Raw genomic sequence first — 24,531 nt, 5'->3', positions numbered from 1 at the left:
CTGGAGGAGGAGGAGCTCGAGGAGCTGGAGCAGCTTCATCGTTCCCAAGAAACACGAAAATTCTATCAGAAACTCAGCGCATCCGTGTCGAAATGTGCCGGGATAAGGACGGGGGTATCCTGACGGACAATCGTGAGGTGATCAAAAGGTGGAAGCAGCACTTCGATGAACACCTGAACGGCGCACATGCAGGAGATCAAGACGGTGAGGGAAGGTACATCGCCAGCGTAGCCAACGACGTAGAGGAGCCACTCCCAACGATGAGTGAAGTTAAGGAAGCCATTCGCCAGCTGAATAGAAACAAGTCGGCTGGGAAGGATGGCATCGCGGCTGAACTCATCAAAATGGGCCCGGACAAGTTGGCCGATTGCCTACACCGATTGATAGTCCGGATCTGGGACATAGAACAGCTACCTGAGGAGTGGAAGGAGGGGGTAATATGCCCCATCTACAAGAAGGGCGACAAATTGGACTGTGAGAACAACCGAGCCATCACTGTCCTCAATGCCGCCTACAAAGTGTTGTCCCGAATCCTACTCTCCGCCGCCTAACGCCACAAGCAAACAGATTCGTGGGAAGTCATTAGGCCGGCTTTATGGAGGGACGGTCTACGACGGACCAGACATTCACATTACGGCAAATCCTCCAAAAATGCCGTGAACACCAAGTCCCTACGCACCATCTATTCATCGACTTCAAAGCCGCATACGACACGATCGACCGTAACGAGCTATGGAAAATCATGGACGAGAACGGCTTTTTCCGGGAAGCTGACCAGACTGATCAAGGCGACGATGGATGGAACGCAGTACTGTGTGCGGATTTCGGGTGAATTGTCGAGTTCATTCGAATCGCGCAGGGGGCTTCGACAAGGTGATGGTCTATCCAACATGATATTCAACGTGGCGCTAGAAGGTGTTATTCGACGAGCGGTGGGCGAAATGCGGGGCACGATTTTCAACAGATCCAGTCAACTTATCTGCTTTGCCGATAACATTGATATAGTCTGCAGATCATCTGCGGCGGTGAAGGAGATCTACCGCAAACTGAAACGCGAGGCAACGAAGGATTGGGTTGGTGATTAATACGTCCAAGACGAAGTACATGCTGGCCTGCGGATCCGAGACCGACCGAACCCGCTTGTCCAGTAATAACAAGGTCACGATCGATGGCGACGAGCTGGAGATAGTCGAAGACTTTGTCTATCTCGGCTCACTGGTGACCGCAGACAATGACACCAGCCGTGAGATCCGGAGGCGAATTATCAGCGGAAGTCGTGCCTACTATGGACTCCACAAGCAACTGCGGTCGAGAAGACTTAGCCCTCGCACGAAGTGTAATCTGTATATAACGCTCATTAGACCGGTTGTCTCTACGGGCACGAGACATGGATATTGCTCGAGAAAGACCTGCGTACACTCGGAGTATTCGAGCGACGAGTGTTAAGAACCATCTTTGGCGGCGTACAGGAGAACGGAGTGTGGAGGCGAAGGATGAACGACGAGCTCGCACGACTCTACGGCGAACCCAGTATCCAGAAAGTGGTGAAAGCTGGCCGGATACGCTGGGCGGGACATGTTGCGACAATGCCGGACGACTGTCATGCAAATCAGGTGTTCGCTACGAATCCGATAGGAAAAAGGTGGTTAGAGCAAGTGGAGCGTGATCTGGCGAACGTGGGGTGCCCGAGAAATTGGAGAACGGTTGCCATGGACCGAGTGAATTTTAGGAATTATGTTCGTCAAGTTATGTCGTGAGACGGAATACTATGTAAATAAAAATAACTAAGAAAAAATTAAAAAATCATATTTTTTACAAATACCTATAAATAATTCTAAGAAAGTGTAGCAAAGGACACAGAGTCAGCAAGTAGACAATAAAAATTCATTATAAAAAACACAGAAGTATCTGGTTACACTGCAAATATTTAAAAATTACTGTCAGGAAGGTGGATTTTCTTCAATTTTTAATTAGGAGAGGAAAGTTTCAATTCATTGTTCTACATAATATGATTTCTTCTTGAAAAAGATAATTTTTCAAAACTATTTTTATCGTTTTCTATGATGTGACATAACTTAATTAGACGACAAATTGATTATGAAGAATTGATAAATGCGACACTGAAGTTTTGCTTACTCCTTGGGTTGTATCGAAATGAGTCTTTTTCGAATTCCAAAACGTGTGTAGTCGTGGAAATTTCCTATTTGGTCAAAACGAACGACAAAATTTTATGAAGGAATTTCAAAATGAGATTAAGGTAGGGGAAAACAAGACAGAACGCACCAGTTAAGTATAAACGCTATTTAGAACATTATTGTAAAAACTATGACAGCTCGAAAACGTACCGTGGCGTAGAACGCCAAAACTAGTAGACAGAACGCACCAAACCGAAAGGGTGGTCAGAAATCGAGCAATGATTATACGGAATATAGTAATCAAAACATGAAATGTATGGTAACGTGTTCATTGTATTTTTGTAAACTAACCTTACTTTGGTAAAAAATTATAAGTTATTGCTAAACCTATCAAAAATTTCGCTCATAAAAAATACACTTTATGTGGTCTTCTTTAATTGATATTTTTCGGTGATTTACGACAAAAAATAAAACTACTGTTTTTTTTTACGTTTCGGCTTACTGAATTTCAGCCATCCTCAGAAAAAAAAACTTGATTTGGGCGTGTTTCCTTTACGGCCGTGGTACGATATTTTACGATTTGGCTTTGATTTGAAAGTGTGTATGTAAAATTGCGAAAATTTGTTCGGAAAATGTAACCCATTTTGTACATTTTTCTAAAATTATAATTTTTTTAACAACATAAGTTTAGAATTTTCTACTATGTTTTGGAAAATCATGCTAAGATTGTTAATTCAAGTGATTTTTCTCAAGAAAAATGTTTTAAAAACGTCAATTTTTCATGACTTTTTAATAAAATTTATGCTATTTCCATCACAGAATTTCTGGGTTAATTCACAAAAATTCAAAATTTTATTTCGCCAAAACACAGAACTTTTGCCGGCAACTATGGTCACCAAATGCCCGAGATATTGAAAAAAAAAATCAAATCAGATTGAACCATGGCCGTAATTTTCCCTATATGGAAAAAAAAAGAAAATTTTTGTTTCTTATCCAGATTCGCAGCTCTTAAACCTCATTTTAATACAAAGTTCAATTATGACAAGGCATCAAAATTAAGTTCGGATACAGATTCGAAATTTAATTATTCAATTTAGGTTCCAAATCCATATTCAGAATGCAGATTCATAATTAAGAATAAAATTTATCTCCTAAAAAGGTTTATCAATCAAGATAAAAATATCATATTGACTACATATCGTTGAGGAAAAGAACTTTATAAATTTGCTTGTTTATTCAATTTCAAAATTTCAAATTTTTAATCAAAATTAATTTATACACACAATTCAGCTGAAAATTACCAAGTTTTGTTTTATGAAAATCTCCCTTTTCCTATTTATATCCAAATTTTCCAATTCATTAACCGTGAAACACGGGAAAATTTGAGAAAAATCCGTGCTTAATTAGAAGAAATGACAGCAGCATTCAAATCATATTTAAAGCGTAAATTTTGGTGTCACCTAATAATTTTGAAAAATCTTTTTTGGCTCCAAAAATCAAAACTTACCATTATCTCGAAAACATACGAGCCGGAAAATTTTTCCAAGCATGATTATTTCACTGATGATCCGGGCCCATGTGAAACCGTGCAATCTGGAATGCTTAGTTATAAAAAGTTTTTTATAAGGAAATTGAAGAAAAAACTTATTTTATGCTCAAATCAAATAAGCTTGATCTATCAAACTCTTAAACAAATTCAACGATGTGCATACATCATTATACAAATTCAGTTCATTATTTAAAATATTGAATGATCTTTTTTCTAAAGTTATGATTTAATACAAGAAACTATTTATTAAAAACACTTAAAAATGAATAATCATGTAGGAACAAAGAAAATTTTTTCAAAATTTATTTTTTTATTTATTCATTGTTGAGGCAAAAAAAATTATATTAAAAATCAGTACCAAACCTCCTGGTGACCCTCTGGTGACCCTACTTTCTGGTAACTATCCGGTCGGCAAAATCAATAATTTTTTTTAACATTAGAGTTCTGAAAATTATTTTTATGAATAAAAGTGTGGTCGTTAGTTTTGACCAAGTCAAAACTAATTTGCTATAGTAATGTCAATAATGCAATTTCAATATATTTTTAGCTTGAAAATGTGAAATTCTTAGTCTTTTTTTAATTTTTAAGCACTTACTGTGCTAAATCTAATTTTAATTTGTACTTGATTTCAATGAACTGAGTTTGAATTCTGAATCCGAATTTTAAATCTGAAATCCGAATTTTAATCTGAAATCATTGCCTGAAACTGAATCTGAAGTCTGAATCCTAATTTGAAATCTAAAGTGGAATTTTCAATTTTAATTTGAAATTTAAATCTGAAATCTGGATCTAAATCTGAAATCACAATCTGAAAGCCGAACTGTAAATTAGAAAAAAAACCAAGTTGAATTTTGAACCGCAACCTGAATCCATATTCTAAAATTATAATTTTTTATTTACCAAGTCAATAATCTTTTCGATGTATTATTCTTAGATTGCAATCATTTTAATAACCTCTTCAGAACTTAAAACACCTTGCTGGTGACGGTGCTGTTTAATCAAGAACGTCAACGAGGAGAAAAAAAGCTGGCACTCAGTAAAATATACAGCAGTCGTTCAATAAATAATTGTTGAGAGTCAAACAATGAAAAAGTCTTCCATTCAACCATTCTGTCCTGCTTCTGCTATTTTTTGCACCCAACATCAGCAAGCAAAAATCCAAAAAGTATAAACAGACAAAAATAAATTTCCATTAGGATTATGGAAATACTACATATTTCATAAACGATTTTTATAGTGCTTCTACAAAAACTATCTTTTTTGAATTTTTTGCTTCATTTCAGTATGCAACCTGGCATCGAATGTTGAATTTAAAAAAGAAATCACACTGGAAACGGCCACGAAACCTTCAACTGATCGTTATCCATTGAAAGCGCACTGAAACGTTTTCGTTTCTGTGCACCAGAATCTTGACCGAACACAGAAGGATTGCAAGATAAGGCAAGTGGTTGGTATACCATAAAAAGAGGGAAATTGTCGGAAAAAAAATCCCCCGACCAAGATATTCCACAGCATTCTGGTTTCTGAGAAACGGGAAAAGTTCTCGGTTGATTATTCAAAATTCCGTAAATAAGAAGCACCGAATGCACAACTCCGGATGCAAAGTTTTTTCGTCGTTTAATCTCACCATGTCGACTAAGCGAAACTAAATCATTAAAAAGTGCTGACCTCTTTCATTACGACCTTCTGAGCTTCCCGGCCAGAAGCGAGTTTCCATGGTTTGGCCCTTATTTTATGGGATTTTTCGGGATGTTTTAAGCACACAAAAAAAAGCGAAAACCGGTAGCCTTCGTTGTGCCAAAACGCAGCGAAATGAATGCGCACACGCCAGTCCAATAATGAATTTAAATTATTTTTATCGTTGCAACTTTTCAAATCGTGCTCTCCTTCCAGCCAAGTGGAAACAACTACGTGGGCTTCTGTGGGCGGTAAAAATCTTAAGGGGTGCTGCTGTTGGCAATTGCGATTAAACTTATGGCTACCGTAATAGTGAAGTTAGAAAAAATAACTGCCGGAAAATGAATTTCTTCATATAACCGTTTAAATGGGGAAAAAGCCGATTTTAGGAAGAATTTTTACACAGGCTAAAGCTTTTTACAATGCGAATCGTTGAAAATATATGTAAGATTAACTGAACTTTGCCTTAAATCTTTCAAACTATGCTCGTTTTCTTGTATTTCCAACGAAATTTACTATTCTGGTATATGTATTAGCAGGAATATCAGCTAACAATTGGGCTAGCTCCAAACTTTTTTTCGTAGAATAAATGTCGATGCAGGTGAAAAATGTTTTCGAAGATTTGTACTAATTGGCTGAACAAATTAGAACCGTTTCCGAACTTTGGTAGCAATTCTAAAATGAAAATAAATGAATGACGCTGAAACTCCAAGTTGAGGTGGAAAGGAGATAAAATAGTGGCTCCAGAGAGTAACGAAGTTGTGTAGACTTTTGGTTGCTTTGGATGATTTGAGCAATGAAAAATAACTCGATTGTTAAGTTGTTAATTTTTCTCTTAAAAGATTGTTACCGCTTAAGGCTATGATTATTTAGAATCCGGACAGTTACAAACGTGTGTATTTAAAAAAATATTCATTTGATCGAAAAACTTTCTATGGTGGAAATGAAGGTGTTGACGTTTACTGTAAAAATACAAAAAGAAATTATCAATAATTCAAGAAATACTCTTACTTTTTCATAAAATCTCTATTTATCTTTGCACACCTTTTCCAGTGATGCATTGATCTATTATTTTTAATCACAGAAGCAAAACCTTTGCTAAATCATGATATTTTACACAAACTCACCTGGAAAAAGCAATTGGAATCTGGTTGGAACCTTTTCATGAGTAGGCATTTCGAAAAAAAGATCTCTAAAATCCAGTTTTAACATAAATTTCTTTGTCCATCAGAACACATCTGTCACATTGCATAAAAATCGGTTGCGTTTATTGCGATCTAAGGAACTGCTCACTATTAGTTATTTACTTGGTGTCTACTAGTCAGGCAACACTTTTTGCCTGCCGGAAATGGATTTATTGCATTATAAAAGGGATCATTCAGTAATCTCCATAACCATAGACTTTTTACCATATTTAAGATCAAGAGTTCCAATCCGATGCTTGGATTGAACTTCGTGTGGATCCTAGAGTGGCTCCTTATATTTCTTAACCATGTGGCCCAAAAAAAAAAATAAGAAAAAATCAACAATTCATGAGTTTTCAAGTTGACAATGAAGAATTTTCGAGGCCCAAAATGCGCAAAAGGCTCAAATTTGTGCAAATTTTTTTACCATATCTTTTTGCATATCTCAAACACACCTTAACTTGAAAATCTGGCAAAAATAGACAAGATAATCCTTTTCATAACCAACATAACGCTACATAAGTTTTGTATATCCGATCTCTAGTAATGTAGTTATCACCGAAATGAAGTGTCCGGATACTAACTGATCATAGCCTTAGATGAGTAGTTTCTGCTGCGAAACAATTGGTTCTACATTAAAAAATTTCAACCCTCCACTGCAAACGAGCTCATATATAGTCTCGAATTTTGAAATCAGAAAATTCTGACCAATTACACATTTACTAAAACAAACTAAAACCACATAGCGATACAACATCAAGTAGTCTATATGGTGGCTCCAGAGAGCAGCTTAATTCAGAATAATAATTAATAATTCTACGTGACCGCTCAGATGCTTGTATAAATGGAAGCTCATATTACATATTATTAACGAGACTTCAACTTCAACAGCCATTAGGTCTGTCAAATGTTGTGTAAATCCAATCATTCTGCTTTTGTTTCTATTAACAGTTCCAATTTTTGAACCGTGAAACTGGCACCGATAATAAAAGAGCTAAGAACATGAAAAAAATTAGACGCTGTAATTCGTAACACAGAGAAAATATGACAACGACCACGGAAGCTCTGAGGAATCAGTTGGAATTACCTAAAGACTATTTAAAAAAAAGTCAAAATTGTGGCTCCAGAGAGCTGAACTTCTGTTACTATAGCTTAAATTAGGAAGTACAGGATGCGTCATCAGGATGTATCCGATTTCAATGTTGAACCGCTTCGCCTTTTATCAGCCAATTTTCAAAATTAAACAATATTCTTTTGAGAAATGTTATGCCAATTGTTCCCAATCAGATTTAGAATACATCTTCGATTAAATGAGCACCCCCATTTGATAGGTTATTCAGCTCTTTCGCGTGCATTCGGCATATCATTTATCAGCAGCTTTATAACGGCTGTTTGCTGAAGTGAATTTTACTTATTTAATTTCCCCTAAAAAAAGTCCGGTTTCATTAAATCTGGAGAACGAGGAGGCCAGTACAAATCACCATTTTTTTTTTTTTTTGAGATTTCACACTTCAACATCAGTGTGTTCTTTAGAGCGTATCTACAGAGCAAACGAAAATTATCGAGTTTGGTTATTTTTTTTACCGAAATCCTAACATGTGTAAATCGTTAAACTGTTCGATATTTTTCTCGGTAAAAAATAAACGAACATCGGTAAATGAAGAATCGATTTACTGATGTTCGTTTATTTTTTACCGAAAAAATTACCGAACAGTTTAACGATTTACACATGTTAGGATTTCGGTAAAAAATTACCGAACTCGGTAATTTTCGTTTACTGTGTACTCATAGCTCAAATGGCATTAAATGACGTTTCAAAATTGTGTTTATCTGTCAAAATCGACTGAAAAATTGGTGAGTTATTTGACGTTGAAGTCGGATACATCCAGATGAAGAATGAACATTGAAGCAATTGGTATGTCGAATCCCGGACAGTGTTTAAGAATTCGATTGTTTTACAATATAGGTAGAACAAGATTAGAGCTTAGAATAAAAGTTTGAATAATGAAGGGCTTGAATTTAATATATTTAACATACTTTTAGTAACTAGGGGCATTTTATTTTCACTACATAGGCATTGGTAAAAATGGTCTCTGATCAGTTTATACTTATCTAAAAACGTGTAATTTATTCAGTGCATACTTTACTTACAACTGAATTCAAATTAAATTGATCTCATCTTATGGACGCATAATTTTTGATGATGATAAAATTACATAAAATTTCAAAAAAGTGTTAAAAATTTTCAATTTTTCACAATACATTTGATTAACCACAAAAATGTAACAAAGCGTCGAAAAAACCACACTTTTCATCTATCATTTATCGAATTGTATTGATCACAGTATTAAAAAAAATTGAAAAGTAATGATGACGTTGTTGTTCGATACATTATGGCATCTTAAATATCCTTCTCTAATCTACCTTGGGTGATATTAGAAATGGCTCACGAAGCTTAACAAAGCGTTCAAAATCGTGGCTCCATAGAGTGCTGAAGTCGTTCTTGACAATATCCAATAACACCATTGGTTTACGGAGGCCAATGGCTGAGAGATTGCTTTTTGATGATGATTTGTGCGTTTATCTACCCGTAAATGCGTCCAGTGAGCAAGAGCTTATACCCGTCGAATCTGTTTTATCTCCTGGGCTGCAACAAATGAACCACATTGAAAACAATAACATGAGAATGCTTGATTTAGTTTTTATAAATGACGTAAGTAATATTAATATTTTTGAACCACAGATATCATTGCGCGACGTCGACTCGCATCATCCGACTTTGGCGATGCTTCTTTTATGCGAAGACGACTCACAATCCCAATTACCGGAAGAATTATATTTTGTTTTTAAGCGATGCGATTTCGAATCGCTTAGCGAATCTTTGGCTGCAATAAATTGGCAAAATATGCTAAGTGGCTCAACCGATCACGTGGTGGAAATATTTTACAACACACTGAACGCAGCTTTTCGAGATGCTGTCCCGATTAAAAAAACGAAGCGCACGTACTGCAGTGCGCCAACCTTGGTCGAATCCTCAACTACGTAATCTACGCAACCGACTTCGAAAAGCAAGGACAAGAATCCACAACGCCGATGGCATGAATCGCTTAAACGAAATACGTGACTTAGAGAGCCGCTGCAAATCTATATTCGTTATTCTATCAGAGTATATTAAGTAATAACTCACCACCTTGTCAGAATCATACTTGAGTATTTTTCTGAATCGAGATTTCAACCTAAGTATGCTGAACTTTTCTCCGAATGATGTGTTTCATAAGATGGCTTCATTGGACTAAACGAAAGGTCCAGGCCTCGTGGTAAAAAAAATGCGCTGAGTATTTGTCCATCTTTCTCTCGATAATCATCAACAAATCGCTAGAGAAGGCTGAATTTATTTCCCCGAATCTGGAAGACTGCTTCAATTACTCCAATTCATAAAGCTGGAAACATGCACCGAGCGGAAAATTATCGCGGAATATCGATTCTGAGCTGTTTTTGATGTTCTGTACCAAACTGTGCGACATACAATATCTGAAAAGAAGATCGACGACCACCAACCTCATGACGTGCGTATCGAAATTAGTTGACAGGTTTGATAAACGTAAACAAGTTGACGCCGTGTACGTAGATCTGAGTAAGGCTTTCGACAAGGTACCGCATGATTTGGCTGTTGAAAATTGCGGCGATTGGGGTTTCCTGATTGGCTCTTCAATTGGATAACCTCGTATCTCGTAGGCCGAACTGCTTTTGTACGACTGGGCTCTGTTGTTTCGACACTTTTCAAAATTACCTCGGGAGTGCCTCAGGGAAGTCACCCGGGACCTCTGATATTCCTCCTCTTCATCAACGATTTGAATGGTACTCTTGAGTCAGAAAAAGTGCTGCACGCCGACGACCTCAAAATTTTTCGAACCATTTCTTCGTTAGTCAACTGCTGCGCTCTCCAAAAGGACATTGACAGTCTGCTAGATTGGTGCCATCAAATAGGCATGACTCCGAATATTACCAAATGTACTACCATCACGTTCACTCGACCACGAAGTCCCATCACTTTCGAGTACAAAATTTCAATGATTAACTTGAATCGCACATCGGTCATCAAAGACCTTGGTATCACTGTAGACAACAAGCTCAACTTCTCCCAGCATATTTCCACGATAGTAGCGAAAAGTTTCGCAGTTCTTGGCTTCATACGACGGATCACGCAGTTTTTTAGTGACTTCTACAGTCTGAAATCACTGTATTGTGCTCGTGTGCGTAGCATTCTCGAATTTGGAGTTCAAATTTGGGCACCATATCAGGCAGTGCAATCGAAAAAATAGAGAGAGTACAACGAGGCTTCGTCAGATACCCTCCACGCCAGCTACCTTGGAACGACGCCCTTGAACTTCCGCCTTATGAACAACGTTGCTTGCTACTGAATCTACCGACGCTGGCATCAAGGCGGGTATTCTTACGACTCTTCATTTTCGACACCTTGCAGAATGAAGTGGATTGTCCAGAACTGTTATCACTTCTACCGTTTAATGCTCCTCTAAGAACTACCCGATCCCAGGAATTGCTGAGACTCTCTCATCGTCGAACTCAATACGGTCAAAACAACCCTTTAGATGTATGTTGTGTTAGATTTCATAGTGAATTTGATTTTAATATTTCGAAATCTGTTTTCAAATCTAGAATAGGATAGTTTAATTTCTGTAATTAATTGGAAGCATCTGCAAAGATTGTTAAATAAGTAAATACAAAATCAATAAATCTCGTGAGGTTACGTGAAATGTAAAACATATTTTAAGCACTCCAACAAAAAAAATCATCAGAGCTAAGTGATCAAAGAATAAGCAGGTTCTTATCCTATTTTCGTGGTTGTGAAGTTAGGATATAGCAATTAAATCAAATTCAATCAAGAAAACTTTTTTTCAATTGAAAATTGTTGATAAAAAAAAGCGGGACATTAAGAGTAAGCTGATTTTATGGATAAGATCAGACTGACAGAACAAATAAATATTAATGGCGAAACGTCAGCCAGAAATCAACCTCGATGAGCTCAAAATGCTGCACTGTAAAATCTTATCTAACAAAATTATTGAACAGGAATTTGAATGGAATGAAAACTTAAGAAGTTTGTAGGGGAGATAAGGGCATAATTGTCACATGAGGCAACATGGGCTTCTTCAATTTTGGTCCAAACTGACAGAATAAAACAAAATTATTATCAATATGCAATTTGTATTTCCACTATGCTGTCTCATTTTGTGAGTCATTAATCTATTCAATTGTAGCTGTTTGTTTGTTTATTTGTTTGTTTCTCTCGTGTTTTTGTTTGTTTGTTTAGTTTTCACTTACCCTATATACACATCATTCTGTAGAGCGTTCATCGTTTTATTTTTGTTGTTGTTTCGATTCCTATCCATCGCGTTTCTTTGTTTTGAAGTCAATAATGGTTCCAGTTATCAATCATCAATTGTTTGCTGCAAATTTTTTGTTGCGATTCCTCATTCTTTGATCGACAATAAAATAAACATGTTACTCACTGCCTGTTTTTACCTTGCGCATTTCTACTCTCATACTGCTTTTTTTTGTTTTTTCCCTCTCTATCTTTATTCATCATTTATCATTAGGTTAGATTTGAATTTTTTTTTGTCAGTTATTAATAATAATAATCACTAAATGTTGTGTTCGTTTTACATAAAAGTTCATCATCGAGTGATATTTTTGTTTGTTTTTTTAACCATGTTTGATGGTTTTTGCTTTTTCAATCACTTAAAAACGATCGAAAATTGTAGTTTGTTTGAATGGATTTTAGCATTTGCAACAAACCGTGAACGTTAGATTAATTTTGAATGCTCTCTAACGCACGTTGAAACAGACTTTTGTTGTTTGTCAATAGATTTTTTTATGCGCATTTTTCTTTTTCTCTTTTAAAAACTAATTGCGTTCAATATTATTACTTGTTGTAGACGTTTTTTCTGATTCTATTTGATTCTTCAGAGTGTAGATAACATTTTGAATGGGAATATGTTGAATAATTTCATCCCATTTTGTTGTTTATTACTTTTTTTGCAAAGCACAAATCCGAATTCTCCAGTCAATATTTGTATCTGTAATTTGTATGATTTGAGTTATCCATTAACAAGAGGGCGAAATCACTGCTCGTTATTTTTTGCCTAGTTTTTTATGTATATTTTCCCTAAATCAGACAATCGCTAACATTGATAGTGATTTGTGTTTATATTTTGTTTTTTTTTTTACTTCCGTATTTGACGCTTAGTGCGAATCCAATTGATTTTAGTTATTTTTAAATATTTTTATTTATCGAATTGCATTTGAACTTACTAATTCGCATCTCAAAACTATTCGATACAGATTTTTTTCTGGTTCTGAACTCATTACTTCATATAATTTACTTCAATATTATATTATCAATGTTACACTTTGTAAGCAAACATCACAAAAACTTTCTCGAGAAAAAAAAATCGATTTTTCATAAGTTTACAAGGTGCTCGATAGAAAAAATGTTGCTGTTTTTTAACTTAATCTTTTTATTTTTTATTTCATCGCGATCAATGTTTGAGATGAAGATATTCTATCAGATTTCGATTAATTATAAACTCTTTGCACGCTTTGAACCTATCAGTTTGAACGAGACGATGTATTAAGTTTTCGTGTTTTAACACCTTTGACTAATTGTATCAGATAATCTGTGTGTATGTGAAATGATTTGAAAAAGATAATTCATTACTTTAGATAAAAAATGGATTCTACTTCTACATCAAGTTGTGGAGGACAACAAAATCTTTTGTTTTCAAAAACTGCAATTTTAGAAATCGTAAACAAAGTAGAAGGAATTAAAGAAATTTTAATTTCGAAAGATTATATAATTTTAGCCTGTATTCTGAGAATAATTTTTAAATGTCAATCCAATTTCAGAAAAAAGTTTCTACGTTTCTGACGTTTTAGTTTCAATAAAATCATCTTCAAGCACTGAAATGTGTTCGTTAGATCAGTTTTACCCTATTCAAACTTTATTCAGTACTTTGTTTATAGGATTCTAAATTCTGTACTCTTTTTCTTGAATTTGTTCAAAAGTCAATATGAATCAGAAATTGTTTTTTGCCTGCAACAGTTATAAAATGTATAAAATTCAAAAGAATGTTTCTTTTTCCGTTCGTTTGACTGGACCATCTTACCTGATTCAAAATCGCTTCTCCTCCTCCAGATACGGGAATGAAAATATAAGACTTCCATCAACCTTCTTCTCTCGTTCGTGTTCGCTCGCTCATTTCGCAGTAGATTTTAATCTTTTCTTCATTTTGTTTCAATTCGACGAGGTCACTTCCAGCATTTGCACCACCCGCCCCGCGAAATTTCTCACACACTTTCTCAGCACCCCGCGCAGTAGAATCAGTCGATTATGTATTAATGAAACAGGAAAGAAAAAAACAATGGCGCGTATTCGCTACTTCATCGTCTCCCACACAGCTTCTTAGTATCGTCAAATATCACAAAAAACCACTTTAAGAAAAGCGTCCTTGGGGTAAATTTGTTTAAGTTCATTTTGTTGTTATGCGTTTGATTCGTTTGGTTTTCGATTTTTCGTTCAACGGGGAAATGTTTTTTTTTTTGCAAGCACAGGGTTTGTAATCTTCCGACTCTAAATGTAGCTCGAAGCCGTTATGGAAATTGTTCTGTCGTGTTTTTGAACACTCGCATGATGATATTAGAAATACTCGTTACCGACCACATGAGTCAACAGGTGGCGCTTAAAGAAGAAGTTACGATATTTCACTAAAAAAATTGAAACCGAAAATTTAAAACGACTTTAAAAAAATCATAGTAAAAAAAGAAGACTAATAATTCTTGAACTACTTAATACTTGGCAATTTGTTCGTGTCTTTTGTTTTTATCATTTAATTGAGATATTTTTTTTATCATAAAAAGGATACCTTTTACTCAGTCGACGGTTTACGGTTTAATTATTCGCACTAGTAGTAGTTACATACGTTTTCTTGTTTGTTAAATAGTTACGTTGCTATTTGGTTCTTGAGTTGTTCAAAACACAATAATAAAAAATGAAAATCAAAACGACAATTACGACGCACACAATATTGGTGTTGTTTTGCACTTTGATACAGATGATTCAGTCGCATTTGCGCAAAAGTTCCGCAAAAATTGTTCAATGGTCTTCGGGGGGGTTTCGCATTTTTCTTCCCTCACGCGCGCCCCTTCCCAATTATTCATAACTGCGTGTGTGAGTATCAATTTTAAATCGTTCAAAAGCGGGAAATCGCACTTCTAAATTTTTCTTTCTTCAGTAGTCCATCAACCCAGAAACATGCTGTTGTCCTCGGTGTGAATTTGCATACCAGTAGTAGTTCCCCGGGTGCTCTCTGGGTAGTTCGATCACTGTTTCACCATTACGTTCTTTTCTCTTTGAGAGTGTTTTTCAACATTTCTGCAACACCGCACACTGCCCCGGGCCACGACGACTTGTGAGTTTGGAGCATTTCGATTGCGTTAAACACATAACTTTTGGACGCTTCCGCTTCCGGCTGACCAGCAGCAGCGGCAGTTTGAGCGAGCGAATGCAAGGCCTTCCGCAAAGTAATTTCTTTTGGTTTCACTTCCTCTTCCAGTTCTAGTTGTTTATGGTGTGGTGGTGTTTTACTGTGGTGCCTGATGATGGCGAGCACCAAACATTCTTGACTCTATAAAAGAAATGAAGCTTTTTTTGTTTGTAATAAAATGTTTCAACTAGAATCCAAATTCCTTTCGATTTGTTTTAACATTAGTTGATCCGTTTCTTATTTCTGTTGCATTTCGATAACGGCAGCATATTTTGTTTATTGTTAAGTTAATTTTTCTCATTTGTGTTTGATTTCAGAAAACAGGAGTCGATTAAAGCGTTTGATGAATTAAATTTGACTATTGGTTAGCATCCTTTTGTTTTCGATTTGTTTCATTTTTGACAGTAGGAGTTTGAGAGTTTAAAATAAACACATTTGATTACCATTTTCTTATACTCTTAACTTTAGGATACATATATACGTTCTTTTCACTGTTAATAGTAATAATAATGACAATATTATAACAAGTCATAATTTCTTTGAGACTTCTTGCTTAATCTGTGTTTTTTTTTGTGTTTCATTCTAAAAGTTTGTTCACAAACTTTCTGCGCAAAGATCGTTTATTACATTTTTCTGTAATGGGATTTAAATAAATCTGCCCTCTAGTGATTTCGTAAACATGCAGTTTTATTTCATTCTACTATCAATCTTCAAACCTATCATATTAAATTGTTTGTATCATTTTTCTTTATTTTGTTATATGTCAGTGTTCAAACCTTTTTACTTCGATTAATATTTTATTATTTTTGTTGTGGTTGTAAATTTACGCTTAGTCAAACTCAGGCCTTACTATTTAAAATTAGTCCTAGAGATAGTAGTAGGGTTCAGTATATCGTTATCAATCTTTTTTCCATTTTGCCTTTATTACTTTTTCGTCATCAATGATTCAGCCTTCAAAAAGACGCGTCATCGTAGGCCGGAAGGATATCCGTTTCTAGTCCTGCCCGACGATGGCGCTGCCTGTCGAGGAAGCTTGGATGACAGCGGATGTTGTTGCTCCGGCCGAATTTCTGCTCAGCACCGTAACCCGACCCATCGGAACGGTCCGGTCGACGACTGTGGCTTGCTGATGTTGTTGGTGTTGTTGCTAAAAATGGAAACGTTGAATAGTACAACTCACATCTGGGCAGCGGTTTACGCTCAGTGATTTTGTGGACTGTGCTGAATTATCTAATATTTCGTAAGATATACGTGGTCTATTTTTGTTTGGAACTTAAATTATTCTGTAAATGAAGTTATTCAAAACAATGTTGAATTAAAATATGTTTTAAACTTGAGATTTTGAACTGGCTTCCGAATGATTTTCTCTAAAATGGACATCTATTTTAATGTGCGCTCCGTGGATGCAACAATGAATTTTGTAAAATAATTTCCAAAAAGTTCAATTAAGAAAAAAATAGGAAAATTAGAAGATATTAACGGGATTTTCATTTCACGAACGAATCGTTCGTAAATTCTGTACCTACATGCTTCTTACATAAGTGACCATAGCTCAGTTATCTTCTTGGAAGATTTTTCGTATGAAATATTTGTAAATATAGACTTTCATGGTAAATTTTCCAGATTAGATAGACAATTTCTCAGGTACGGCAATTGTAAACCTTTGTTTTTGCTGCTAAAGACCGTTTTGTGGCTGCAGGTTCATCCGTTAAACTTCTTTGTAGACATCTGGGCAAGCAGCAAACTCCCAATCACTTCCCTCCAGGCTTACACTTTCACAAATTTGCAATTAAACATGTCCGATGTTCTGCGCTGCAGCACTTGAAAATAAACAAACAGATACAGGTTTCAAATTCTAACAAAGCATAAAATATAATAGTATCAATTTTTCGGACTCTTTAAAAGGTCTGAATAATTTTACAAAATTGTGAATTGATTGCTTTTTTGCTAAGCAAAATGCGATATTACAAAATAAATGCAGTTACCTGCGCAATCCAACCATTCCAATGTCATTCTGTTCCTCTATTGATTTATTTAAAAATATACGTTCCATCATTTTTGTTATTCTGAAAACTTACGACTTTACATCATCTAACATTAAACAACTTTTCTGCAAGGCCCACAATCACACATCGCGAATAAATAAAATAAAAAGTAAAGGAAAAAGAACTCCTCAAATCCAGAGTCCGTACAACTAACCCATTCGCGCATCTAGTTACCCACCCGATAGTGGTCCCTGGAGCCGCTGCCGCCGCCGCCCGATCGGTAGCTGTCGGCACCGCCTCCATCCCGGGAACCACCACCCTCGGCATCCGATCCACTTCGGTCTCCGCCACTTCGCCGGAAACCGCCACCACCATCGTTGCCACTGTCGCCGCTGCGGAAGTCATTCCGGCCCCGGTTGTCATCTCGGTTGTAATAATCTCGCCGTCCATATCCGCCGCCGCCTCCCCGATTATTATATGAGTTACCTTCGTAACCACCGTCACCCCGTCCGCGACCGCCGCCTCCCTCTCGATCCTGGTAGCTGTTGGAACCACCATCTCGGTCGTCACCGCTGTTGCTACCGTTGTTGCTGTTGTTGTTACGACGATCGTAACTCTGATAACCACCATCTCTATTGTTGTTACGGTTGTTGTAACCACCTACAAAAAAAAAACATGAGTTAAGACACAAGCATAACCATCAAAATCCCACAAATTCTTACCGTATCCCCTGTTGTAGCCACCTTGATAGCCTCCACGATCGTATCCACTGCCACGGGAGTTGTTGTACCCACCGCCGTCTCCGCCATCCCGATCCCCATACTTGTTGTAGTTGTTCTGATACTTGTTCTGGCCGTCGTAGTTTCCACCACCACCACCGTACTGGGGTCGGTACTGCGGTCGCTCATCGTGCTTCTTGTGGTCCTCCTCCAGCTGTCGCTTCTCGTAGTGGATAAAGTCGTCAAATATCGACATGGTGTGCTTGTAGCTGTGGATGATCTTCAGCGCCTGAATACCCTTCGCGTTCGGTACCTCCTGGGTATCGCGCGAGTTCGTAATCGGTTTGTTCTCGTTATTCTCCAGTTTAACATGCCGCAACTGTCCGTTCGGTACGTCCTTCACGTAGATCCAGCGTACCTTGAATGTACCCTTCCACTTGTCCTGGGACCAAACACTGGAAATCGAATTGTAATCGACTGCCGTGATCATTTCGGCGATGCCGCAGAAGTGACCGGATCCGTTCACCGAGAAGAACAAGTACACCATACCGCCCTTCTCTTCTCGCTCGCGGTAGGCCTGATCCAAGCGTTGGTTGCCGTGTTCCGTAGAGCACCAGATTTCGTACTTGATGCTACGGTGGATGTCGTCCTCTGAATAGGACTTGATTACGAAGAACCTGCGGAGAGGAAGAAAGATTAAAACAAGCAACAGTTTCACTCGTGCAGATATATTCGACAAGGTCCTTCCTTCTAAAGCCTCTCAAGCCGAGAAATCTACGACATTAAACCGATATGGAATCCTGAATACGACTTATCCTGAGTGGGACATTGGGGACTTGAACGCGTGGGCTGAGGAGTGGGGCAGCCATCTTACAAACATCAGATGATAAGGTCTACCAGAACCTCCCACAAAGTTGGGGGGTTTGACGAGCGACGAGAACAAGTAGCCCTTGGAAGACAACTCAGTTCGACACGAATGCGACAAAAGTTATGGCTTTGAACCGGAAACCGATCTCAAACGGGCAAAGTTGCACTGATTATCTGCAAAATGATAGAACTTACCTTGCCAGATGCGCCGTATCTAGGATATCCAAATTGACAGGATTGTATTTGTTTTTGTTCTGCAGCTGGTCCAGGATTTCAGGCGATGCTCCCGAAGGCGAAGCTGCTCCGGTAGCTGCAGGCACACTAATAGCAGCTGTCGGCTGCACCGGTGCCGGATTGGCTGCTGGACCTGAAGCGGAATGTGTTTGTGGCGGTTGGGATGGCAGTGGCTGTTGTGGTTGACCACCCCGTTCCTGTTGCGACTGTTGCTGAGGTCCATCGTGATAGCTGCTGTGGGACCCATTGTTCCGGCGATCGTCCAACTGATGGTGTTGCTGTTGCTGTTGTGGGGGCTGACGATGCTGCGGAGGAGATTGCTGATACGAACTGCGATCATTTTGATATTGCTGCTGCTGCTGCGACTGATGATGTTGGGATTGTTGTTGCTGTGATGGAGGTTGCTGTTGCTGGTGGTAGGACGGTGCAGGTCCGTGGTTTTGACGGGAGTGCTGTTGTTGCATTGAAGATTGCTGCTGGTGATGGTACGGAGGTGGCTGATTGTAACCGCCGGATGAGCCGTGCTGTGGTGGTCCGGAATAGTTGTTGCGGTTGTTTTGTTGATAGGGTCGGTGTTCCGATCGCTGTTGGCCCATCATGTCACGGCTCCTGTCTCCACCGTATTGGTTTTGTTGTTGGTGATGCGATTGCTGCTGCTGTTGTGCTTGTTGTTGCTGCTGCTGTTGCGGTGGAGGAGCAGGGTTCTGAGCCTGGCCAGGCGTTGGCCAACGAGAATTCTGAGCTCCGGATGGTGGTCCCATGTTTTGCTGATGTGATTGATGGTATTGCGACGATTGCTGATGATGCTGGTTTCCGTAGCCACCGGGTCCACCGGGTGCCGGTCCATTGTTGGCGTTCATGCCCTTACCTGGTCCTCCTGGTCCAGCAGCCATCGGGGGCTCTGCTAGCGGTGATGGTTCGATCACCGGAGGTGGAACTATGGGAGGTGGTGTAGGGGTCGGAACCATAGCGTTGGGTCCGTTCTTGGACGGCGAATCCCAGGTACCGATGTCCATGTTGTGCTTACCGGGCACCATCGGTGGTGGGGGCATTCCCGGGCCCTTCTTCTTCACCGTTGTACTCGTGGTGTTCACTTGCGGTTTAGCCGGCTGAGATGCAATCGAGGCCCAGGTCATCTTTTTGGGAGCTTCCTTCTGCTGCTGGTGATGTTGATCCGATTTTGATAGTGAATTCGAGGAGTGATGGTTAGCGTCTCTGTCGTGGTGGCCGAGGCCAAGTCCCTGCATACCATGTTCAACATTCTGCAAGAGGGAGATAATAGAAGTTAAACTTTTGATATTCCCTGATTATAGTTATAGAAAATTCACCTTAATTCCGTCGTGACCTTGCTGATGGTGATGATAGGCACCCTGGTTCCTGTGGTGGTAATCATCGTACGGTTTTCTCTGTCCTGAATGTCCTCCAGCACCAGCCCCGGCGTGACCAGCGTAGCTCATTTGTTGCGCCCATGAGTTGTTGTAATCATTTCCTGTTGGTGGCGAAAGAGAAAGAATCGCATTAGAAATTTGTTCATAGCGAGCATTAAGCATTCAATCCCATGGAGACTATTCAACATTTGTTTTCAATAAATCAAAGTTTAAGGCTGTTCCCTTTGTATTACGTTTTACAGCTTTCTAGACGAAATCGTTACCTATAGACTTTCGGATAAGTGATATTCAGAAAATGTATCTGCGTAGTACTTTAAAATCATAATATGCAACACAAAATGATAAGCACAAAGCGATCCGAAGTGTTCCAAGTGTGTGTTCGACATGTGTGGCAAATTAAGCTAATGAGCTGTTCGGAAAACCGAAAGCAAAATTATGATTGTTCTGTATGCAGATGTTAGCTAAATGAGCGAATGGAGGGTGCTGTTTGAGTAAACGATGTTCAAATATCAAAGTCTGACTGTGGAGTGTTTGACTCTTTTTGAAAATCTGATCCTATCTTAACACATTGCGGACCCAATACGAGATGTCTGCGCTTCACTGAGAAACATAACTCAAATGTTATTCATTTTAAAAAGAAAGTTTATTCTACATAATTGTGTAAACACTTTCAATAAGATCCGTAAATTGTAGCATTTGGTCCAACCGTTTTTTAAATAGAGAATGCCAAAATTTGGTGTTTTCGAGCTTAGATTTCGCGGTCTTTAATGTGTTAAAACAGAAATTTGTTAATCGGCAGAACGAAGAATCTTATCCGTCAAGTGGATATTTTTCCAAAAACATTGTCATAGTGTAGTTCTGAGTGATCATACTTTTTATAGGCGAAAGTAATAGACACTGAAGGGTGAGAAGTATAAAAAATGTTCATATTCTCAGGTATGGTGTTGTTTTCAGATCAAGAAGATTTTTCAGAAGATCGTCTGTCTAATCAGGTTTCCATGACTTTTTTACGATCACCAGCTCAACTAACCGTATTTGCCATCAGCATTCGGTCTTCCATAGTGAAGGTTATTAGCATTATGGGTATTGGTCGTCGGTTGATGCTGATGATGTGCAATGGATGGCGGAAGCTGATGATGGTGATGATGATGGTGGCCGCCTGATGCACCACGGCTCGTGTTATTATTTTGGTTATTGTTGCTGTTGTTGTTGTTGTGGTTGCTGATGTGGTTATTATTATTGTTATTCTTGTACCCACCACCTATGATAGCGATACTTTCACTCCCATTGGACCATGGAGCACCAGCAATGGTAGGAGTAACGTTAGATGACGATGGTTCTCCGCCTACAACTCCGCTGAACGGAGGATACTGAAACTGGGCACCGGTTGTCGTCTGCTGCGAGCCATAACCATAACCTGGATACGGCACCAGTTAGTAAGTGCGTTCACCAGTGTTCCAGTTATGTGAATCGCGAAATATGTAGCAAACCGTTCGAGGTGCATGGTTAAGAAAGAGAGATAAAAAAGACGAGAAACACAGGGGAGAGAAGAAAACATTTGCTATACTGCTGTGGGCTTAGAGAGGCATTATCATCGAGAAATGGAGATGGTCTCCTTAGAAGGAAATGATTTTGTATGAATATACTGCCCTTCTACGCAAGATTGTCCCATGTGGAAAAACGAGCAAGCGAGAAAAACGTGATTGAAATTTTGATCTGTTTTTCGGATTTTCGTTAAATTTATGGCTCTTCCGCACCTTTCATGCATATTGTTTTTGTAGTTGGTCAATTTACATTGGAATCTATACTTACTTTTTGATTTTTTTCCCAAAGCAGAAGATAATCGTCAAAAACGCTTCGTGTGACACTTTTGCGTAGAATATGAGCGTGTGTTTTTTTGTTTCTATGGAAAAACTGTCACACGAGCTCTTTTTTCTTCTTTGTTATTGTGCGGAAACGGGAAGGATTTTAAAGTTATCCGGAAAAAAATATAATTGAGCGTTCAAAACTATAGATAAGATGAGTGCATTATTGATGCTGAAGGTTTACGGTTTGGAGTCAAGTTTAGAGAACAGTGACAGACAGTAATGACGATTTCCTCGGATTCAATGACACCGAAATCAGAATTGGATCAGAACGGTTTTTAAAATGTTTTGTCTAAGTTTAAGGATGATCCGAATGACTCCGATTCAAGTTTTTTTTTAACTTTTTTTAGAACCATGAAAGAAATAATCAAGGAAGATTCAACGCGGAAGCGCAATATTGCGCATCGATTAATTGTTTTCCTGTGGATGCAGGAAGTATTGCCATAACCATATTAGCCGGGATGATCGAGCTCATTTGAATAACACATTCTGGAGCTTCGATAACGTAGGCAAAAAATACTATAAGTATCCGAAAATATGCTTATTATGAGGAACCAAAAATAAGACAAAATGATGGATCTGAACCGGAAGTGGAGAAAAAGCTTTCACTGAAATGACCCCCTCTCCCTTGTCCATCCCTGTGATCTTCATTCATAAAAAAATATATTTAACGTTCAACATTACAGTACAATGTGTCACTAAAGCGATTTTTGAGGAATTCTGTTACAGTCGAGTGATTTTTGAAGAGTTTTTCTCAGTGGGACATTCTTGCGTAGAAACATCAACATAGAGACAACCACCTAGATGAAAATTTCGTAGATGTTCAGAAAAAAGTATACTTTTTTGTGTTTGTATTCGAAAGATAACACCATAATAAGCAGTTTCCAGCAAAAAAGTGAAAATGACCCAAAAGTCACATGGGACATTCTTGCGTAGAACGGCAGTATAAGGATAAAAAAAATAAAACACACAACAAAACAACACCCTAATCTGGTTCGTCTTCTTAGGCATCTGTTCGTGTATGACTCGAAGCCTTTGAAATCAATCTTTGTGAAAATTTGTATAGATCTAGACCAGGGGTCGGGGAACTTTTTGAATCATTACCCCAAATTTTTTTTATTTTAGTTGATATTACCCCATGCCGAAAATAGAAAAAAACGTATCCGTAAACACTAAGCAAGCTCTCTGAATGCCTCAGGGGGGAAATGGAAATATGCACTTTCACTCACAAAATATTCATTATTACCTTCAAGAATTTCACTTTTACCCCATTTGGGGTAATTTACCCCGGTTCCCCGACCGCTGATCTAGACAGTAAAGGAAACCGACGCTTTTAATACTATCTACTGCAAGCGAAAAAAACACCAAAAAGGGGTATTAGACAAATTCGGACCGGACTTCCGAAAAAAAACAAATTTCTTAAGCACAAAAAAGAACAAATTACCGGTCCAACTACAACCCCATTAGAACATAAATACATCAACACGCAATAGTATGTCACCAGCCGACCGACCCCTCCAGTCATCCGTTTCTCAACAATTTCCCCGGGTCGTGCTCCAGATCCGTCCGGAAGAAACATGATATAGCATAACACAGCAAAGCGAGTGAGCGCTAAGGAGCTTCGTCTCGTTATTTATACATATTTAAGCTTCTGGTCGGTGGTTTCTTGGGGTGGTTGCAACCGTTTTTGCAACGTCAAGCAAAGGAAGCACAACTTTTATGATACGCAAATATGTGCGCCGAGTCGCGACATATCGTCCTTCCAGATATTATAGTATAAAAGGAACAAGCAAAATTGGGGACGTAATGTTTCACAGGCTGATATACCGGACACAAAGCAGCCAAGGGAAGGTTTGGGATGCACTTCTTCCTGGATTCTTCCAGGTTGAGAGTTGAGACGCGCGTTCTTCATGAAGGAAAAAAAACACTTGAAACTGATATAGAAAAAAAAGGATTTGCATAACGACACAGCGAGAAATAGAACACAACCAACAACAACACACAACGCAATGAAAGATTGGAACTAATATGTAACATATAGTATGCATTCTAGGCGAAATTTGAATAAGAAAACTAAAGTTATGAGAAAGCAGGTGATACTTTTTATAGAACAGTCAAGCTATTACTACATTTCAGTTTAAATAAATAGACTATCGACAATATAAAACTCATAAATATTTTATTAAAAAATATTAATGGCAACAAGGATAAATATTGTCCTTCACGCATCACTTGGCGAATCCCTAGCTTCAGGTATACAGTACCGTTCATAATTGTATAGAAATTGGAAGCACGTGCACTGGTGCTTCGACTTTGAACTTGCATAACTTTTTACTCTAATATTATGATATGATATTTTTTGAT

At 38.1% G+C, this 24,531-nt stretch overlaps 1 protein-coding gene across 1 annotated transcript; it reads right to left on the bottom strand.

Annotated features, from left to right (window-relative positions):
• Positions 1–11,751: 11,751 nt before the first annotated feature.
• Positions 11,752–21,735, bottom strand: LOC129760806 (YTH domain-containing family protein-like; the record flags this gene model as incomplete). The annotated part of the gene is made up of 6 exons (XM_055758473.1): positions 11,752–16,256; positions 17,333–17,754; positions 17,817–18,490; positions 18,876–20,176; positions 20,243–20,403; positions 21,561–21,735. Coding segments are annotated over 6 exons (2,886 nt in total), but the record flags the coding sequence as incomplete, so codon positions are not given.
• Between the last annotated feature and the right edge of the window lie 2,796 nt (positions 21,736–24,531).

This window comes from Uranotaenia lowii, unplaced genomic scaffold (genome assembly GCF_029784155.1).
Source record: "Uranotaenia lowii strain MFRU-FL unplaced genomic scaffold, ASM2978415v1 HiC_scaffold_776, whole genome shotgun sequence".
NCBI lineage: Eukaryota > Metazoa > Arthropoda > Insecta > Diptera > Culicidae > Uranotaenia > Uranotaenia lowii.
This window is presented reverse-complemented; position numbering and strand designations above follow the sequence as displayed.